The sequence below is a fragment of the Maylandia zebra genome, linkage group LG1 (assembly GCF_041146795.1).
Source record: "Maylandia zebra isolate NMK-2024a linkage group LG1, Mzebra_GT3a, whole genome shotgun sequence".
Taxonomy (NCBI): Eukaryota; Metazoa; Chordata; class Actinopteri; order Cichliformes; family Cichlidae; genus Maylandia; species Maylandia zebra.
In genome coordinates, this window is record NC_135167.1 from 24,451,340 (window position 1) to 24,474,330 (window position 22,991).

The following is a 22,991-nucleotide window of genomic DNA, read 5'->3' on the forward strand; positions in this document are numbered from 1 at the left end:
AAAGCGTTGTGCATTTTAATTGTGCATAAAAACCATTTAAAAAAGACGAAGAAGAAGTAGAATGGCACCATTTCTCCACATATCTGACATCTTCCTCCCACTTACTTTCTCCTGTTAGCGAGTGAGCCTCCCGGCGCTCTGACAGACGCTTTAAGAGGGATGGATTCTCTGCTGCTGCTGTGCTGGATGCTGACCGACTGAGCAGGCTTCCTGCTTGGTGGGCCGCACAGTTTGTAAACCTATAACCCGATGAAACAGACAGAAATTAAACACTCTAAACACTGAGGGAGAAACAAGCATTTAAAGAATTCGCTCGTTAAACTGTTCTGGCGCATAACAAATTGGCCTTTATTTATAGAGGTGAGTGGCACATGTTTATACTGAAGCCATTAGTGCAGCCAAGCCTATCATGTCCAATTTTTGAATCTACTGTATGTGCAGGGTTGTTGAGCAGCAGCAGCTTTAGTTGACCACTAGATGGAGCTGTGGTGCCTCAATTAGTTCTGCAAAGTTGATGTGCTCAGAAGCAAGCACCCCGGGGCTTCCAGTTCCCAGCAAAAGCTGCCTGAATTGAGCTACACGTCAAAAGAAAAAAAGTGCCTCTAAAGATGTTCTCATAATATTGAAGGATTTGCAATTTCTGACCAAACAAACACTGATGTACCTGTGAGGAGTTATTTAATTTATTAAAGGTAATTTATCCTATTAAACCTAAATAATACCTTCAAGACTTTTTCAAATTCCTTATTAATCTCCTCTTAATCTCAGACATTAACAGATCTACAGTGGACACCAGTTTTACCTCCTGCAGAACCTCAGCACAGTTTGAACTCTACTCATCTCAAACAACATTAAATCATTCGTCATGATCTAAACCTGTGCCAAGAGCCGCGGTCCATTTTCCTGAGCATGCCTGACAGCATCACGAACGAGCCTGTGAATTCCCAGAAGCACTTGCTCCAAATCCTGAGGTCCATGCATCCTTGCTGACAGGCCCTCCAGCGAGCGTACAAACTCCCTCCAGTGGATGTCAATCTCTGCCATGCTCGCCAAACACCCTCGCATCACGTTGATGCAGTAGCCCATGCAGGGCTTGGACTGGGTTAAGCCCTGTGGAGCAAAAATTACAGAGCGATCAGTGCTGACGATAAAAGAAGTTTCATTAATTCAGATCGATACGCTTGCTTCAGAGAGGTCCATCCGTACCTGGCAATGAGGGCAGTAGTGCATCTTAAGCAGGGCCCGTCTGCACTCGCGGCTTAGCTGTAAGTGGTCCGTGGTATTGATGACTTCGATTCCCAGGTGCAGCGCCTGAAGAAGAAGCTTCCCAGAGACCCCGGAGCGAGCAATCTGATCGGCCAGGTGACCGGGCACTCCGCCAAACGGTCTGACGCTGCGGCTTAATGACCTCACGCACTCGGCGTGGCCCAGCGATACGCCGCTGAGGCTCGGGCTGATGAGGTGATCGTAGACCAGAGGGAAGAGCGCGTCAAAGAAGCGCTGCACTAACTCATCGACGCTGAACTCAGAGCCCAGCAGGAAGAGGCTGATGTCAGTGAAGAGTTCCCGCACGGGACCCGCAGCCTGATCAGCCATGCTGTGGTACAAATCCTGGAAGAGGGTGGTGGTGTAATTCTCCGCCTGCCACAACAAGGCCTCGAAGGACTCTGAGATAGACAACAGGAGAAAGAAAAAATTCAAAACTTCATATTTCAGCACCTTTAATTTGAACTCTACACTAGGAGTAAAAGATGTGAAAGATACCTGCTATGCAACAGTCATCGTCACGCCTTTATTGACATATACTGAGGTGTCAGAACTCATCATTAAGGAGGATGTCAAATATATAGAAAAGGGTTAAAGCCAACAAGAGCAGGATATTCAAAAGGAAAAGCCTAAAAATCCTCCAACAGAGCTTCTAATAATGGCTAAAACTGCTCTGGCATGAACAGAGCTACATACACAGTACAATACTCTTATAGAACTTCTGCTTCCATTAATACCAAATCAAGAGAAACAGAAAGGAAGACGAGTCTCTAGGGCTCCCAGCAGGGGCTGCAGCTCCCCGCGTCTTTCCAGAAAGAGCGAGGGGAGTACGTGCAGGGAAGCAATTTGTTCTCTAATCAAAAGTTGAGCTGACAAAGAAAAATGGCAAAGAAAGAGACTGGAACACACTGAAGTGGGGACTGCTGTGATACATAATGTGAGTGGAGCTTCCGTACATACGCAGTGTTTAACCAGTGAAGCGATTCAATTCATTTAATTCAATTCCTCTGTGAAAAAGGAAATTGCATCTATCCAACTTGCACACAAAAGGCACGTATATTCCAAGACCAATTAAAACCATGTTTGACTCTTTGTTTCTTCTTTCCTGGCTGAACACGTAAAAAGTCGCACGTGAGCGTAAGATTTCCTGAACATGATGTGAGAACGCCTCTGCGTTTTCCCTACAAGACGGAATAATCCTAGCACAATAGGGCATGGTTCACAACGGCAGTAAGCTGGCCTTTTATCCCTTTGTCTCGGCTTATACCTGAGCCACGGCCTTTCTCACATCATGTGCTTGTCATGAGTTGTGAGGCAAAAGTAAGGGCGAACGCCTGGAGCTACCTAGAGGGGGGGGCCAAGAGTCTGAGAGTGAGCTTAGACTGTCCAATGCTGCATAATACGCACCGATGCAGAAAGATTGACCGAAGGCCCCCCTGGTGAGGGCGATTGCAGGGCGGACAGAGAGGGATCTGGCATGCCTACAGGCGCACCATCTCAAGAGGCAGCACTAAACACCGAGTCACCAGGAAAAGAGCGTGATCACAGGCCTTCTGTGATCTCGAGACTCAAAGATGTGTGTTTGTGTGTGAATGAGAAAAAGAAAGCCGCGCCTCCTACACAGCAAGTGCTCTGGTCAGAGAGCAACATGAAAAACAGGGAGAGAGCGTGTAAAAAAGACACACAAAAACAGCACAGACAAGAGCAGCAGCTGTTGGAGTGTAAGGTGTGTTTGTGCATGCATGTGTGTGTGTGTGTGTGTGTGAAACAGACACGCATGCAGACCGTCAGAGAAACGGAAAGAAATATGTGCTCACAGAGTACAGTTTGAGATTTTTACTGCCTCAGGTGTGTGAGGCAGAGCAGGCAGAGTTATGAAGGGTCCCACGGGGATTATAGTGCATGCTTCGGGGAGGGGGGGTTTACCACGTTAGATTATGGAGTTAATGAATCCCACCTGTCAAAGCACGTAATGAATATCTGTGGAGTAAACAAATTTGTCTCTGTTTTATCTCTCTCGCTGCTTTCTTCTCCCTCTGTTCCCTGGGATATAAATCTCTCATCATAGGTACATTAAAGCGAACTTAAAAGGCTTGAATAATAAAGCTGATCACAAATTCTGCTAGTTCACAGCACCGACACAAAAGCTGCCTGACATGTTATTTTTCATTGAAGATGGTGAGTGGGAAGCAGAGCCTCTCACATGAAGCCCTTGTCCGACGGCCAGGCTTCTGGGTAAGCCTGAGGACAGAAATAATAAGGAGAGCGAAAAACTGGAAAGATGGAAGGAAAGTGATGCGGAGGATGAAAAGAAGGTACATCTTTTAATATTTGGGCCTGTTTAAAACTGCTGAGATCGATGGTTTCATCAATAAAGGAGGGCAAAAGGTTTGACTTGGTGGCAGATCGAGGTTCAACCGTCAACACTCACATCTGCTTCAGAGCAAGAGAGAAATCCACAAGCAAAATCCCAGGACGACAAAGACAGCAACCAGCTGGCTATCTTACAAAACTGGAGTTTCATTTTAGACTTTTCCTGTCCGCTGTTTGGTTAGTTTAAGGCAAAATTAGAGCCTTACCAACACATAAGCAAGCCAATATCAGCCATCTGCAAATCGAACGGCATTTGTAACTGTAGGTAAATGAAAATGTAAGAAGTAAAGAAGACAGCGGGAAACACCCTTCAGCCACGTTGTTAGTGTTGATGCTACGTGGCCCAGCACAGCTGATAAATGAGTAAGCAAATAACAACACAATAGTTGGTTAGGTTAATGAAAGGTCAAATCCTCCAACCCACAGGCGAGTCAAAACATGCGGTATTCTGCAGTGGAGCTGCAAATCTTTTATACCCATCCTGCCTAAATAAAAATGCACTAATAGATGTGCAGTGTGGATGATATTTCTTTAAATGTTCTAATTGCCTATTTTCATATAAAAGCATTTTAATAGAAACTTTAGAGGGTTTGTTTCTGTCTGTTAAAAACAAAGCCGAGGATGAGACAACGTGCCCGTCCTGCCCGTGTGTATTCTGGCTGTCAGTGACCCTCCCAGTCATGTTTGCATTTCTGGTGATGGGAGGAGGAGATGCTGAAGCAGCATGATTGAAATCACTGTGGAGTGACTTTTAATGAATGTCTGCTCTTCTTAAGTAACTACAGCAGCTTGATATACGTGTAAATGCTGCCTCACAACCACACAGCAAAAGTAAGACGGGCAAAAAACTTTGTTTGACCAGCTATGGAAAATATTACGTGAGAGATAAAAAGCAGCACGGTGGCACGGTGGTTAGCACTGTTGTCGCACAGCAAGAAGGTCCTGAGTTCAATTCCACCATCAGGCCGGGGTCTTTCTGTGCAGAGTTTGCATGTTCTCCCCGTGTTTGCGTGGGTTCCCTCCGGGTACTCCGGCTTCCTCCCACCGCCCAAAGACATGCAGCTTGTGGGGATAGGTTAATTGGATAATCCAAATTGCCACTAGGTGTGAATGTGTGAGTGAATGTGAGTATGAATGGTTGTCTGTCCTTGTGTGTTAGCCCTGCGACAGACTGGCGCAGGGCTACTGAAAGGGTAGCCAAATGCTTACGCTCGGGTGAAAGACTGCATCGATATATAAACTTCAAATGTAAAATTGGGGAATGAGAGTTTGAGTGAAATTCTGCCAAATGGAAAAGAACGGAAAAAAAAAAGTTAGCTAATGTAAAACAAAAAAGTGTAGTTTTCAATGTATCATGTGCGTCATTTGGAGGCACTACAAGCCATTACAGCATGCCACCCATCAAACTGCACAGATGCCTCCCTCGCCTGCTCGCATGGTAAATAAACTGATATATGAACATTTCATGTTTGAAAGCTCGAAGGTCCGCAGCTATCATCCAGATATATTGGCTATTATATCACAAAAGCCCCTCAGTTGAATTCCTACGTAGCTGAGCCTTTCTCCATGTCTAAAAGGCTTTTAAATTTGATCCCATTTCCCTCATTTCTTCCATAATTGCTGTTCTTCTCATTTTCTTTAATGTAGGATGATCTGGTTAACTGTGACAGGGGTAGCTAACAGAGTGATGAGTTACACTTGAGGTCGGAGCCTCTGGCACTTCACGCGAAACCAAACAAAATCATTTTCCTTCCACTCCCTCGTGTTGTCTCCCTTTCCCTACATCTCTGTGCATCTGATTGTGTCAGGGAGTAACACAGATATTGTGATAGCAAAAAAGCAGATGAGGCATCGGGTTCACATCTAAGACAGTAAATCAATACTGCTGTTACAGTAATACATAAAAAAGTACATGGTCAACAAGTTGAAGATGTAGTAAACTGATAACAAGATGCTGATTGGTTGCTTCTCCACCAGAGGGAGACATTTTTTTATTCAAATATGAATCTGTGAGATCAGCACAGCCTGTCGAAACTGACCTGTGCCGCATGCTCCCGCCAGCTACTGCCCACCAAGTGATTGCTAATCCAGATATATCAAAACATAAAGGAAAAACAGCTCCAGTGGCAGATTTGCTCACATACACTCACATTCACCTGTGAGTAATCCACTGCCACTGAGCTCATACCCTGAGCTACTGCAACCACAGGATTTTTCTACAAATTAGACGTTATTTAATATCAAGGTCAGGAAAGGTTGAGCGGCTCAGACAGACAAGAAGAAAAAAAATCCTCTCATAATAATTTAAATACTGATGCGCGGCCTTCAAACCATTCAAAACTGCAAAACCAACAAAGTCAACAAGCCTCCACTTCTTTCTAAGCATATTTGCATTCACAGACGCATCATTGAGGAAAAGGATCACTCAGCAGGATGAGGAATAAGATGAGCCTTTGTAGTCAGAGACTCTTTTAAAAGCAGACAATAGACCAAAAAGCTGCGGCTCTCTTTCACACGCGCTCGGAATAAGCAGAGGCATGTTGATTCAGTAAATGCACAACACTCGAGACGCATCCCTCAATGTGCGGCGTAACGCATCAACATCGGCGACTTTGTTTGAAGCTCGCCACTTTTTCAGGTTTCAAAAAGCTTCAAATGCCACCAGCTGACCTCAGCTGAGCTGCAGAGCTATGCAAAGATGGCTTTTATTAATGTGATTCATCTTCTGTGAACGGCTGTGTGACCACAACAGAGGAGCCCCGGTGACATCTGATAGGCTGCAGAAAAGGCCACTCTCCATCTAGAGAGGATGAGTCACTGGTGCTGTGCGCTCGGCTCATCCCAGAGCAAAAGACACACAATGAAAGTCAATGACTTTTAGGGTGGCACAGTCAGTGCAGTCAACAGAAAACTACGCCTTCACTGTGGGATATTAGAGAATGACAAAGAGCACCAGCACACTTTGATGTTCCAGGATGGAGTCTGATGGCAGTGTCAGAGATACCACAATAACCACAACACAAAAACAAAACAATAAAGACATACAGGGAGACCGGGCAACAACTTGTGTGTGCGTGTGGAAAAATGTACGTGTATTTTCGGCTCATGGTTCATCCCAGTTTGCAATTTATTTATGAGTCATTTCCAATAAGAAGTTATTTCTCTTTATGGGATTTAATTGCATCTGTTGACACATTCTGGCGTGTCGAGTCGAACGGACTCAAGATTGCTTTATGCTCACAATTAAGGAGAACATTGTATTTACCGGGGAATAAATCACAAATTGCAAGCCCATAAAAACAGTGTTGCCACATGCTTCTGCCTGATTATGTCCCTTTTTTTAATACTTAGCCTAAAAATCAAAAAGTTACTTTAGTGTGCCTTTATGTAAATCACCCAGAAACGTGTTCGAACACTCCTTTAAATGGACCCGGTAATAAATTAGGTCTATTTTAACATGTGACCTGCTTCCTCTCAGGCTGTAAACTGAAAGCTGGTTCAGTCAGAGTTATCCTTAAAAAAATGAATGAATGAATGAATGAATGAATGGACTTTTAAGCTGCTGGATATAGAGTGTAAAAAAACTTGCCTTTAATCTGTGCAAGACGCAGCACTGCACACACTTTTACCCACCTAAAGTACTTACTCACCAAAATCCACTCACTGCAGGACCGTCGGGGGGGTTGATAAGAGTTTAAAATAGTCTTATTTTTGCTTTTCTGGCATGACAAACATCCACACAAGGATGCTGCCATTATCACACGGCACAGAGCTTCCCAAGTCTCTGCTGGGGACGTAACTGACAACCAGACCTATTTTTTATATGCTGGGACATGAGCGAGCCGGCAGCTCAGAAAAACACACGATCAGAGAAGTGTCACAAAAAAAAAGATACCGTAAGGCAAACAAATCAGACTTTGCATCAAAACACGAGCAAACGTGCAGCAAATGAGTCTGGAGCGCTGCTGCAATTTACGAGGAGATTGAGACGAAGCACAAAAGTGTTATTCAGTGTGCGTGAGTGAGCACCTGCCTGCTCCCATTTACAAACCACCAAGTAAAGCCTTTCATGTATGTGTGTGTCTGTGTGCTTTTGTATGTGTTAGGGCATGTTTAAGCGCGTCTGTATGATGGTGGTACCTGGAGTTCATATCTGGCTGAGCCATTATAAAGTATCTCTTATTGAAACCTTTCTCCAACTAAGTTTTGACTTTCTGGATTGCCAATCTGGCAACTGCAGCACCGTAAACACCAGCAGTGCGACCACCTTGGCCCGCAGATGACCGGGGGGGGGGGGGTCAGGAGGAAAGAAAAGCGCTGGGATGTTTTCTTATTCCTTCTGTCTTTAGTTTCAATAAAGGGGGCATTGTTTAAAACTGAAAACAGTCACCCGCTCTGAGGTGTTACGGAGGTTTGCTCTGGCTCAGGGTTTTCTCAAACAGAGACGGGGAAGGGGAGAGAAATGTGATTTATTTGGAAAGGAAAGGAAAGGAAAGGAAAGGTTCTGTAGTCGTGAGTCGTGCATCCTAACATGCACACTCTCAATACAGACACCAGACAACAAATAAGTAGGGGTGCAACGATACTCGTATCGATATTGAACCGTTCGATACAGTGCTTTCGGTTCGGTACGCATATGTATCGAACAATACAACATTTGTAATTTATTTTATCAATTTTCCTTCTGACGATGCTGTCTGTGTTGAGCGCTCAGTGAATCTGTGTTCGACTACTCCGCCTAGGCTGCACTGTCCAGCGCAGATCCACTGAGCGCTCAACACAGACAGCATAGTCAGAAGGAAGAGCGCAGGGCAAGCTAGCGAGACAGAAGTTAAGCTCTCCTTTTAACATGGACCTCCCCCACTCTCATTCAGATCTGGCGTTTGGAATTATTTTGGTTTTCATGTGACGTATGACCCTGAAGGTAAGCGAGTCATGGACTAAAGTAAAACAGTATGTTGGATGTGCCATGCAATGCTCAATTACATTGGTGTGAACTAGTGTGTTAGCGCAGTTAGCTCGTTAACGTGTTGGCCGTCTAGCCCCATGCACGGAGCGATCGGCGGTAGCTCGTTAACGGAGATTTGCCGTGTTGTGGCGCTAAGGTCATTTCAACGAGATTAACCTGAAAGCACTAGTGGGAACACAACGAATATGAGTGCACATTTATGCCGACATCATCCTAGTGCAAAGACAAGTGGAAGCAGAAAAAAAACAAGCAAGCATGCTACTAACTTTAGCCGAGTCATTTAGACAGCTGTTAGCACATGATTCTCCTTATGCTGCTGAGAATATAGCCCAGAAGAAGCGGATAGTATAGCTTTTATTTTGGAAAGAGCCATTTCTCTGTAATAAACTCTCCTTTCCAAAGATGAGTGATTCCTCGATCAGATACAGGGCTTGCAATATCGCTAGCCCGACGTCCCGGAGCTAGCGATTTTTTCAGTCGGGCTACCAAAATTCTATCTCTTCCCTGCCCGTCGGGCTATTGTAGGAAAAATATATGTCAATGCTTTTGCATTCTTTCAGAAATGTAGCTGGGTAATTATGTCATTGGCATCGGTGAGCCACTGTCAATATGTGACATATTGAAGTCGCGTTTGAATTTGCGCTTGTTTTTTGCTTTCACTTTGCAATCACGTGAACTGTGTATAGAGAGCGACAGGACTGATCTGTGAGTGATGATAATTTGTGCACCAATTCCTCTGACATCGTCTTATTAATCGTTAGCTTACTATGCAAACATGACAAGTGAAATCTCCCGCAGCTTAAACATGTGAGAGGTTGATCGCGCAGAGAATCGCTGAGCTTATGTGAGTGCGTGTGTAAAAGCATTTCAGTTCTGCTGAGCCAAATAAGACAGGTCAGGGTGAAGAAGTGACAGCCAAAGAAAAGCTTACCACAAAACGGAGAAGTTATGACAAATCAGACTATAAGGCAAAAAGAAAGTGCAGCTTTATGGTTTCATGGACAAAATAATTTCTGTGGCTGCAATATGACGAGCTAAATAACCAGGGCTGCACATAAGTGGTCCGCAGGTGCGCATTCGCTGTCAAAATAAAAAACACGCACAAGGGTTAGGGTTAAATTTAAAAACTGTACTTTTGAGTTAAAATATATATTTATAATTTTAATAAATGACAAATTAAAAATGCTTGAACATTTTTTTGTATCGAAAAAATATCGAACCGTGACACCAAAGTATCGAACCGAACCGAACCATGAATTTTGTGTATCGTTGCACCCCTACAAATAAGCATAGCACAAAAAAACTTTAAAAACTGAGTCATGACAGCTGGGAGAAAGCTGTTTTTAAACCATGCTTTTCTGCACTCTGGGACCCGAAATCTTCCTCCAGAAGGAAGAAACTGAAACTCAGTGTTCAAAGGGTAGCTAGCTGTCAAGAAAAACCAGAACAAACCCACCGCTGTAACCATCTGGCGTACAGGGATGCTGTGTTCTGCTGTGGTTCACCAATCAGCCTGTTAAGATCTCTTAACAATTTGATTGGGAGAGTTTCTGTTTTCTACAGATAAATATTCAAACCACGACACCGAGGGGAAAGGATAAAACAGATCGAGCAGAAGCATGCTGAAATAAAACCATCGTGGTTTTATCGGCGTGGAAACGAGAACGCTTTCTCAAACACGAGAGTCTCTGGTCCCCATTTTTGCACGCAGCTTCAAAGCTTGATTTAAAATTCAGCTTTGAATCAATGATTGTTCCAAGATATTTATAACACCAAACACATTCTACAATGGAACCCTTAATGGACGTGGTCGCTTGTGCATGAGTACACGATCACATCTTTTGTCATAATCATCGTTGAGTGGGACGCGGCTGGTCACGTGATCCTGAAGACTCGTCTGCAGACTTTAAAATGTCCCTGTTTTTTCAAACCTGCTCTGATACATTTGTGCACAAGATAAATAGCGAGGGCGAGAGCACGCATCCCCGACTGGACAGGGTCCCATGTACCCGGACTCTTTGACTTCAGCTTGTTAAAAAGTCAAGAATCCAGCCCACGAGATTTTTATTCATGCCGAATTGTTCTAAAAGCCATCTTATTAAAATACGAGCCTGAACTGTGTCGAAGGCTGAATGGTAGGCTTTCCCACTGGTGTTTAACAATCAGGTTCAACAAGGTTACTGTGGCATCGTTCACTCCTTTGGGTGGTCTGTAAATAAACTGCATGGAGTCATGCCTGTGCTCAGCTTGCATTAAAACCCCTGACTTCACCAGTTTTTCATGCATTTTCTAAAGTCATTTAAAGTTTTGAGATAACTAGATTTAGGAACAGCAACTTTCCATACAATAGGTACATAATGTGCCCGCAAAGACTTATTAAAAATGTAATGAAACCCAGTACTAAGGAAGGTAAAGGAGCATTATGACAGGATAAATTAAGACAGATTAATGGATGGAATCAGGCTCAGCTTGCCATCAGGCCTTATCTCTGTTTACTTCCTCCTCCACATCTCGATATCATATATATATATATATATATATATATATATATATATATATATATATATATATATATATATATATATATATATATATATATGCTCCCCACCTCATAGCAGCTGACAAACGCATATTTATCCAACGCAAATTCAGTCATCCTGCCATAAATCTAACTACGCCCTCCTACAACAAAGAGCCTTCTCTCTATCTGTCCATATCTGTGCGAGGATTGCTTTTCTCCATCTCTCTCTTTTCCCCTCTCTCACTCTCTTTTCTGCAGCAGGCTTGAGAGTCAATATTTGAGGATCTGTTGCAGCACTTGAACACTTCAAAGAGAACAGAGCTCTGCTGTGAACATGGCCTTTAATACACCGTTCAGGAAAAGAAGCAGAGAGGGTCAATAAAAAAGGACCACAAGTGCTTCTTTTGGGGAGAGGTGTGTGTACCTGTATTACTCACGTTGTGAGGATCTCTCTGTTTACTCTCTGTTTATATTGACAGAAATATAAAAGTCTCTAAGTTTAGGTTCGGGGTTATGTTTGGGTTAGGGAGGCAGCATCGTAGCAGCCACTGAAATGAATATAAGTCGATGTAAGGAGACAGAAAAACAGCTGTGTGTGTGTGCGTGTGTGTGTGTGTGTGTGTGTGTGTGTGTGTGTGTGTGTGTGTGTGTGTGTGTGTGGAGCAAACATCTATTCATACGCTTGCAGAAACAAACATCAGGTTTAGCACACTTTGACTTTTTCAGAGGATTTTCAAAGTGACTCACACATGCAGAAATGCAGACAGAAAGAACGGGAGCGCGAGCTGTCACCGTCTTAGCAGCCAAAGTGAAAATAATAATATCATAATAAAGCTTTCATTAGCTTTCAAAGGTGGCTCTGTGTGAGGCTGTTCAGCGTTTCCTGCGGCTGGCCTCAGGGAGCTGTTAGATGCCAGCGATGGAGCCAACAGGGCTGTCATAAACCTGAAAAGAAGGCCTAATGCACGCAGGCTGCCAGTGATTACTCTATTGAACTGGGTAATTACATTAGATTTATATAAAGACCACGATATGGAACATTAGGTTGTAAGGTCTGAAAAGCTTTGTAATCTGACCCCACTGACTGGCCTACACAAGAAGATAAACTTTTAACTAAAGTAGCCACGTAAGAGTGGCAAAGAAGAGCATGTGATCCCTGGTATTCTGCATTAATCAGTCTCACAGTCATCATAATCTCTGTGTCTGCACTGAGCATGCCCATATCACCAGTGCAGAAGGAAAAATAAATAAAACAAGTAAACACTTGGATGTAATAACATCCAAACTAAGAGATGCACAGGAAGAACTTTCTCCCATGTTTTCCCCCCTCTCACAGATATGCTTCAGCTCAGCCGTGTTAATCAAGATGTCTGGAGTGAGCGGCTCTCTTGATATCATTCCAGATGATCTCTAAGGTCTGCGCTATAATTAGGCTGCTCCAAAACAAGGATTTCTTTGGTTGAAATCATTCTGCTGGAATTTTACTTTGATGTTTGGGGTAATTGTCCTGCTGCACGATTCTCCTGCTGAGCTTCAGCTGGCGGCCTGCCACCTGGACATTATCCTGTAAGACAAATGACTATCCATGACAAACTTAGGAATTCATTTTCGAAAATGTCCAACGCAGTGCAGCGAAGAACCCCAAATCATCACGACGACTTCTGCCCAGCCTTCTTCCCCTCACCCCCGACTGGTGGTGGCAGATGGCCACCTCTCCCAGTGTGAAGGAGTTTTCACCAGTGTCCTTTCAAAGTGATTGTTGGACTTTCTCTGTACTACTGTAGGTCTTTACCTTACGATATAAAGCTCCATTGTGCAACGTTGTGATTTGGAGTTATATAAATAAAAATTCAACTAAATTAAATTCTAGGTCCACAACACTAAAGGATCTTAAACACAGATTAGGAGCACCACGAAAATAAAATGAACAATATCCCAAAGGCCAAGTTAATAGCATGAAAAGTACATTTTCCAATTTGTCTGTTTTTAAATTTTATTTCATTTAATACTTTTCTTACTATTGAAAATCTTTTTCCTTTTGCTCGCTCCTCAGTCATTTAGGGAACTCTAACATTGGAGCCCGGTCAATATATCAGCATCTATAACAATCAATAAATAAAAACTGCAAAAGTACAAAAAACACAAGAGAAACACCCTTCAAGCATGTTATCAGCACTGATGATGCATGCCTTGTCCACCAGAGGGCACTCTGTAACATCGTTGTTGGCATTAATGGCCTAATATATATGTCTATATATATTTAAATATAAAATCACTGACATTGGTCATTGGTTGAGTCAGGTTCTATCTAAAATACTGAAAAATATGCTTCTACGAAAATAACCCCACACAAGCAAAAAAAGATACCTACTACATGCATTTAAATGTGACCCCAAGCGCTCCTTTGCGAGAGGACCACCAGCTATTGCACAGCACAGCCACCAAAGCACATCCTTCTGGGAATACAAGCAGTTCGAACTGTCCCTTTACAGCAATCAGTCAAACTAAAGAAGCTGATACTTCCGAGGGGGCTAATCAGAGGAGGATTTCAATGTTTCTATTAGACAGTTTTATCAGCTGTAGTGAGCAGGACACCAGACACTGGACGTCCCCGCCCCACAGTAAAAACAACATTCATTTGTCACTCATGCCAGGATACTAATGATAAGCAGGACAATTATGCCATTATACCAGTATGTAGGGGGGGAAAGGACAGGATGCAGGGGAAGAGTGTAAGAGGAGTACAGACAGTAGCCTTGGTGTGTTGCTGTGTTTAGGATTCTATCACACAGATGACTACGCCTAATCCCTGAAGACTCCTTCCTTACTTAGGAAAAACTTCCTTCCATCCAGCTGACAGAAGAAGTGATATGTCTTTTCTAAAACAAATACAGGAAAAAGGAGAAAAAACAAACACTAACTCTAGTGAACTGCAAGAAAAAGAAAAGAAAAGAGTGAGCCAGGCAGCAGTATATGTTCTGTTTTGTGTATCTTAGAAAGCTACAACCATTACACTTGTATCCGATCCTCCTTTAAACTGGACATCAAACTTATTTAAAGAACCCCGGTTTAACTTGAGGGCTACTTCCAGAAAAAGAGACTATTACAGCCCCAAACCATTCACTTAACATACCACCAAATCAAAGCAACATGGTTTTAGTGGGAACTGGTGAGTGTGAGCTCAGGCTTTGCTGTACACAGCAAAGACTTTTTTTTAAGCTGCACCGTCAGCTTTTCTGCGCAAACTTCACACTGCAATATTACCCCGCTGCCCTCCTCACTACACTATGTAAATCCTAAAAACTGTGTAAACCTGTCACCAGGAGTTCCTGTTTAGCAGTGTAGCACTGTGTCATCTAATCTAGAAAATGGCCTTAAGACAAACAGCCAGCAGCCATAAATCTACATTTCAAACGCGAGTACACAGGAGACAATGTAAAGTGCTGACAAGTGTGGGTATTTTTAGGGCTCATCTCTATGCATCGAGTGACTGCAGTGTGTGTGTGTGTGTGAGAGAGAGAAAGAGAGAAAAAGTCAAAGATCAAATGCCAAGACAGAAGAGAGTTCACGTGCACATGTGTTCATGCTGGCAAGCCTGCGTGACTGCTAACGTCCACTTCTGGAAGGCAGTAAACAATCCAGGATTTGTGGAAATGTGTCAGCTGAAATAAATCTCCGGAGCAGCAGTAAACTGAACACACACGGCAGCAGAATGATGGAGAGTCCGCAATTAGTTTCTCGTCTGACACTGTAACTGCACTCGAGGGTTTCTGCTGGAATGTCAGATGAGGATGTTGGGTAGTTAAAAACAAAAGAAAGGAGTATTTATGGAAAAAAGACAATATAAAACAGCAGTTTACATGCTTTAGGTTTCTGTGGTTCAAAAGACTAAAACTAATCTAAATTCCAATCTAAAGAGACAAAATAGAGCTGTGTGCTGCAGTACATGATGCTGCTGTTCAGGTTTGCTGCAAACAGCAATGAGAACGCCAAGTAGTTGAGCAGAAGAGCCATAAGGAGAAGCACATTTTTGCCTTTCACATCCACCTGAGTGGACAAAAGATTTTTTATTTACTTTTGTTAAATTGTTAAAGTTTGTTTTTGTATTTATTATTTGCTCCCATCGTGTTAAACAACACAAGGACTGCAGATAAAAGAATAAAAACTTTTTTTTCCTAATGTGACACTAATGTAAATATTAATTTATTGGAAAAACAACTGTAATCCATCATAAACTGCTAAGTTAATGGTACTCTTAACCTACACAGTCAGCATTTTTGTTAAATTTCCTTCCTGACTTCAAACAGGATAAACTTTATTAATATGCTAGTTCTTTTCCAGCCTTACAGAACAAAAGCACTTAACCCCCTTAATGCCACCGTGTCATCACTGTGATGATGTTAGGCATAGCCCCCACCCACCCCGCCATAAACAAATAAGCAAAAACAAAAAATTAAACTATAAATGACACAAATGAACTCACATATTCATACAGCTCTTTTAATGCTAACGTCCTGCACAGCACTGTTGCTGTTAGACACTCACACTCTGTTGCTTTGTGTGTTTTTGTACTTATTATGTGTTTAACCTCTTCAGATTTTTCTGACACCACTGTTTTATCCTCTTTGTGAAATCAGCTGCTCTGCTATCAGTACCCTTGCCCCTGTATGCGACTTTTTAGATGCCAGCTATGAACGCGTAACATAACAATATCTTCACTTATCGAGATTAGAAGGTATCAGCTTGATAATCATCTTCATGCGATTGCCAAAGTCAGTCTAGATTAACCCATACGACACGAAGATATCAGAGACCAGAAGCACAGACGTCAGACTTCGGTGTCCCAAAACTTAAAACATTTTAGTGTTTGTTTCTAGAGACTGCACAGACTCCAACGGCAGAAGAAAAGAAGAAGATAAAGAGGAGCAATCTATGATAAATGGCGTACACCGTGGAAACATGTTCAGATAACAGCAAGAGCGCAAAAGCAAAAAACAGAGCTACAGGCCGGCCAGCAATTACACAAGAACTACAAAACATCAAAAACAGCTAGCTTTGCTTCAAAGCTCTCGAGTTAAAACAATATTTCATTGTTAATTCATGCGAGGATTACACAAACATGATGTAATATAGTCTTTAGTTTTAGAGTTTCAGATTACCCTGGAGCCAGAGTAACGGTTTCCTTATTTCTAGTCTTTAAGTAAATCAGTTATTGCCTGTTATCTCATTATTTGACAGATTTTACCGCACAAGTGGCATCAATCTTCTAGTAAAACTCGCTGTCACACAACTAAATACATACACGCTTCAAAATGTCATATAATTTCTGTACCTAAGGACAATGTCAGCAAGATTAGAAAACCTCTGTGTTAACCAGCATGTCTGATACAGGGCTTGTAATACATGACAGAAGAAATAGCCACAGTCAGTCTGACTATATTGTTTCCTTGCAGAAGCCCAAACGCCTGGATTGTTGGAGGGTATTGACTCTGAATAATCCTGCTTCCCTCTAAATCCTCATCCTCTGACTTCAAACACTGTGCAAAGACTTTCAATGGAATCTGGCATCCTCCCAACTTTCTCTCCTTCAGTCGGTCATTCTTCTTCTTCTTCACATTCTTTTTCACCCTCTGTCCTCCCCTGGATCAACTGTCCAGCCTTGAATCACAAAGCCAAGCTCAAATTCTGTGGGAATTTCGCAGAGAGGCCCCTGCGATGGTTCACACACACACACACACACACACACACACACAAACTCTGGTAAGGGTGACGACAAAGAAAGGACGCCTGTAAACCCGGTGGACAAAGAGTCTGCTAAATGAAAGGTCCCACACAAGGTTCAGGTTAAAAAAGATTCGAAGTCCACTATTTGAGCTATTAAATCGTCATTCAAATCCAACCACGTCTCAGTGTATTCAATTTATGCAAGTATTCCCCGCACATTCATGTTTCAAGGCCACCAGGTTAGCATGCCTTTACACCTTTCTAACCTCCCAGGTTTCCAATCTTTCATTCGCCCACATAAAAAGATGCACTCGGGGCTTTTTATATTTGACAGAAAGATTTGAGGCCATGCATAAGTCCCCTTGCGTACAGGCTAATTGTTTGATAACATGGAAAGACGAGACCCAGTCTAAGGGCATGCTACTGATGGTACTGTGAAGCTGTTCTCGAGTTCACGGTGAAGTTAAAATACATCGTGGTCCCGCTCTTTTCAACGTGTGAACAGGCGATACCTTTCCTTTCATCACCTTTCATCAGCATTAAACCCAAAGTACAGGTGTGGGAATGTCAACAGGATCCACCTATGCCAAACACTGGAGACACAGATCATTCAGCATCACAAACTTCGGGCTTATGGTGCCGCTCCACGAATTATCAGGGCATCATCTGCATTGGGGGGGGGGAATCAGTACTCCTAGTAATCATTTTGATGGGTATGACTTTATTCAGGCATTTGCCAAAGACGACAAATACTGGCAACCACCAGTGCTACCCCTCAGCCTCCTAGCAGACACACTTGTGGTATCAACTTGTCAACTCATCGTCTCATTACCAAGATTTTCAGAAAACTTGACCTCTGACTACCTCATTGGTCCTTTACAGCTAAAACAGACCAGACTTTTTCTAGAAGTTCCAATCTGCAAATCACCAAAAAGCACCACAAGAGGGCGATCATCACTCCAAGGAGGAAAAAAAAGATCAGAAAAAAATATTACTTATTACTTAATATTAATAATTTTAAGTATTTCCCAGGATAACTGAAATCAGCGTTACATTGTTACAGTCATCAGGATTTCTCCAGAAGGGAGCATGACTTTATTAACAGACATGTCAGTGTGGAGGTGGAGCAAACAGTAAAATAGCACATGCATCTCCAAGACCTTCAAAATTGAGGGTGTTGGTTAAATATCACCACAATATAAAAGCCAGATGGAAATCTCCCCTTTTATTCTGCAGCTCCAAGTGCTGTTTAATAGCCAACACGGTTTCTGACGTGAAGAAAACAAAAAGGCAGCTTCTATCTGAGGCAGCCTGGTGTTTTTGAAAGCAACATGAGGAATGTTCATTTCCAAGACAAAAGATCCTAAAACGCAGGCTCCTATAAAAAGCAGCATATTTCTCCCTGACTGAGGCCGGCAGCCAATTTGTGACCAACATAGAAACTTTACTGGAAGCAAACACTGTGTTACTGTAGTCGCTGATGCAGTGCAGCCCGGAGCTGGTCGCAGCGCAATATCTGACCTTGGTAAGAAATTACTGAGAAATTCTTCGAGAAATGTGGATGGAAAAGGAGCCGTTAGTTCAGTGTGCTGGCTGCTCTGGCTCTGCACCTCTTTGCCCCGGCAATCACAAAGGAATATCATCACAGAAGAAGAGTGCCTACGCAAGATTAAGACTCCTGAAGCAACAAGTCAGCAGCACAGACGAGCGCTTTCTATACACCTATTAAATAAAGAACCATTTAATCTTAAAGAGTTCATTGGGTATTTTGAGGTAGAGCTGTTCATGCGTCGTAGTGTAGATTTAAAATGCTACTGAGAAACAGGCTGAGGTGGAAAAAGCGATTTACGTAAGTGATGCAGTTGTGTTTTATTACCATCATAACAAGTGCAGCCTGGCAAACTACAATCTGATTACAAAGGAGCACTGGAAAGAGCAGTAATTGCAATGAGTTAACCTCGACCCCACTGGCTTCACCTACAAGACAAAATAAATTAATAAAATAAGGATTTATGAAAAAGCCATTAGAGATTTGGACCTTAGCTGACCCTCTGATAATAAATACAAGCTGCGTTTTGTTTTGCATTACTAGCTCAGGGGCTCTAAAGATGGAAATGTCCAGCACCATTTTATATTTCAACTAGATTGCTATACAAGACAGGGAACAAATAATAATGCAGCACCTGCCTTTAGGCCCAAACACGCTTGATAAAAGAAAATGGGGCGTGGAGCTCCCCAGGGCCTGAGGCCCAAGGGAAGCTGCTCGGTTGGTAAATTAAACTCACCTCAAGGGGTTTTTGGAGGAGCTTATGAACTCTTATGGGCTTGCAACAGCCAAGTACATTAGAGGAAAAAGTCACAGACTGCTAATTACCTTCATGAATTCAATAATAACATACAAAACGAGCCAAACTAAGGGAGGAAAAGCACAACAGCTAGAGGCAGATATCCAGGATTGAATCACATCTAAACATACCAGAGAATATGTAAACAAAAATCACCTTACTGAGATTTTATTCTTCTCAAAATAGGGATGATTAATGTGGATGAATTTTTCTCATTTTTCTGTAAAATCAATATTTATAGGCACACTGCATGAGTTAGAAAACTACAGATTGAAGCAGGATCCCCCTCGAAAACTCCAGTTGCTAAGGAAAAATGAATATTCCCAGTTGCCAAGTAATTGCTGGCTGTCACCAGTTGATATCAGTGGCAAAGACACTAAAACAGCAACCATTTGGAAACTGGTTGGCGGAAGCACATTTTCCCCTATCAACCTGTCACCACTGACCAGTCTCTAGCCCTGCATGACTTGGACTAAAGCAATCAATTCACTCACCAACCAGTTAGAGAATACACATTCTTCCTTGATGACCAGTGGCTTGCAGATGGGTCTCTAGGCCGGTGCAATCGGGACCTTAGCATTCCTGACTTCTTACTTTACCTTCCTTAGATTCACCAAACTGAAATGTAATTTTTCAATCACATTAAAAATGAAAAATACTCTTTTTATCCAAATCAAGCTCAGGATCTTGTAGTTTCCAAAAGTGTTACCCAACTGAGTAATAATTTTACTTTACTTGAACAGAATTTATACACTGAAATTGTACTTCAAAAATCAAAATTAAACCCCCCAAGTTACAAATATAATGTGTAATTGGAAGCGATTAAAAGCAACCTTACTTCCCTCCTACTAAGAGCTCCTTGTTTGGCACAGAGCACATTTAACTAATTTGACAGCTGACCGCGGTCTCCTCTCAGTCAAGCTGTGGGGCCGCTGCCATTCAGCTGTGTTCCTTTTATCAATTCAAAGAGCAAAGGATGGGCAGTGGATCCTTTAAAAGCTGGTAAACAGAAACACAATTAGTATTTATGAGAGCAAATTGCAAGTCCTGAGAACAACAGGCTAGCTTTCCACTTCAGCGATACCAGCAGCCAGCCCTGCCTATTTAATGCTGCATTCATCAGCACCAGTGGAGTTCCTGACAAAATAGTAGCTTGCAACTAGAAAGTGCATTTTCTGAAGAAACTGCAGTGTGAATGCTTGAATCTGAATGTATGCACTGAAATGAATTAATTGCTGAATTTTGAGTTAAAAATATTGAATGAGATAAAAAAAAAAAAAAAAACCCGAATTTAACCTGAAAATAAAAGTCCTGAACTGCTAAAAGCTGAAGGTTACACAGAAGAGGAAGTTGGAAAAAAGCTGAAAATGTTTTAATTGTAAATTAGAAAAACCTAAGAAATGAGAAAAGAACATTTAGAGTCAGAAAACATCTGAATGAATATTAAAAGGTCATATTCTTTGAATCACTGAATGACTCAAATGTGATCCCTCCACTTTGATCCACACAGTTTAAAAAGTTTAAATGCCTGAGCTTTGAAAGATACGGTGTTGGAAAGAGAACAATAATGGCGACAATTTGAGGGTAAAATGATGGCTGTAACACTGTGGACACAGCCGCAGTTGAAAGAGAAGTGCTTAAGATGAATCTTGGTACAGTGGCAGGCAGAGCTCGTTAAGCAGGCAGGTGTGAGCCTGGTTGCTATAGTGACCGCACCCAATGGCTCCATACACACGTACACAGACATGCGCCTCACTTTTGCTGCTTAAAATGAACAGAAAAGTCAGGCCGAAACAAATCGTTCCCAAATGAAAAGTAAAAGTCGTATTGACAAAATTCTTTCACCGTGAGCGACAGCAGCTTCTAGTCTACTGAATTCTCAGTTTTCATGCCTGTGGAGTTTATTATATGGACGTGGTGACAGTGGAAAGACACCATGCTCTTCTGATTTTCAAACCAACCTTCTGAGCCGTTTTAACATTAGAGTCTATGGAAGAGTTGGAGGGAGGAGGCTGTCCATTGGTGACATTTATGAAAGAACCATAACACCTAGTACAATAGTAAACACATTGGATGAAAGAGGACAGCCATGGCTACGTTTTGAGGGTAAAATCATACCTGTAGAGCAAACGCTGTGGACACAGCAGCAGTTTTAAAAAAGATTTTAAGATTATTTTTTTTGCTCCTCTCACTCTAGCAGTTGAGCTGCCTCACTCTAGCCCCAACATTCCGTCCCATACACACCCATTATAAACTCTGAAACGGGTGAAAAAACATCATGAAACTTAAACTGGAACTGAAGAAAAAGTATAATAGATATTGAAAAGATAAATACAAGTTGAATAGTTGAATGTCTTGTCTTCGTTTTAAAGTTTGAATGGTGGCTCTATGTCAATGTATGTGGAAGTAGATACAGTTTAAGGAGGAGGAAGTTGAATGAGAATTTGAAGGGTCTCCCCATTGAAATACATTATAAATTTTTGTTGAAAAAAGTTGAATAAAATTAAAAATATAAATGTTAAAAATGAGAAAAAATAGAAGCAATGTTGTCCAAAAGAATAGGAATCTAACGGTGTTTGAATGGTTTTTCTAAGTTGAACGGTTTTGAAGGAGTAGGCTTTCAAAAAACGTACGGAATAGATAATAATAATAATAAAATATAACTAGAAAGTGCATTTTCTGAAGAAACTGCAGTGTGAATGCTTGAATCTGAATGTATGCATTGAAATGAATTAATTGCTGAATTTTGAGTTAAAAATATTGAATGAGATAAAAAAAAAAGTCCGAATTTAACCTGAAAACAAAAGTGCTGAACTGCTAAAAGCTGAAGGTTAGACAGAAGAAGAAGTTGGAAAAAAGTTGAAAATGTTTTAATTGTAAATTAGAAAACCCTAAGAAATGAGAAGAGAACATTTAGAGTCAGAAAACATCTGAATGAATATTAAAAGTTCATATTCTTTGAATCACTGAATGACTAAAATGTGATCCCTCCGCTTGGATCCACACAGTTTAAAAAATTTAAAAGTCTGAGCTTTGAAAGACACGGTGTTGGAAAGAGAACAATAATGGCGACAATTTGAGGGTAAAATGATGGCTGTAACACTGTGGACACAGCAGCAGTTGAAAGAGAAGTGCTTAAGATGAATCTTGGTACAGTGGCAGGCAGAGCTCGTTAAGCAGGCAGGTGTGAGCCTGGTTGCTATAGTGACCGCACCCAATGGCTCCATACACACGACACAGACATGCACCTCACTTTTGCTGCTTAAAATGAACAGAAAAGTCAGGCCGAAACAAATCGTTCCCAAATGAAAAGTATAGGTCGTATTGACGAAATTCTTTCACCGTGAGCGGCAGCAATGTCTAGTCTACCTAATTCTCAGTTTTCATGCCTGTGGAGTTTATTATATGGACGTGGTGACAGTGTAAAAACACCATGCTCTTCTGATTTTCAAACCAACCTTCTGAGCCGTTTTAACATTAGAGTCTATGGAAGAGTTGGAGGGAGGAGGCTGTGCATTGGTGACATTTACGAAAGAACCATAACACCTAGGACAATAGTAAACACATTGGATGAAAGAGGACAGCGATGGCTACGTTTTGAGGGTAAAATCATACCTGTAGAGCAAACGCTGCGGACACAGCAGCAGTTTTAAAAAAGATTTTAAGATTAATTTTTTTGCTCCTCTCACTCTAGCAGTTGAGCTGCCTCACTCTAGCCCCAACATTCCGTCCCATACACACCCATTATAAACTCTGAAACGGGTGAAAAAACATCATGAAACTTAAACTGGAA

General features: G+C 41.9%; 1 protein-coding gene across 1 annotated transcript in view; it reads right to left on the bottom strand.

The window, feature by feature from the left end:
• Positions 1–22,991, bottom strand: part of gpc5a (glypican 5a) — a 186,241-nt gene that overhangs the window by 117,511 nt on the left and 45,739 nt on the right. The window contains exons 3-5 of the mRNA XM_076883675.1: positions 1,207–1,667; positions 877–1,110; positions 106–239 (exon numbers count right to left, since the gene is read on the bottom strand). Coding sequence (XP_076739790.1) covers positions 106–239; positions 877–1,110; positions 1,207–1,667 — 829 coding nt within the window. The remainder of the gene's footprint in view (positions 1–105; positions 240–876; positions 1,111–1,206; positions 1,668–22,991) is intronic.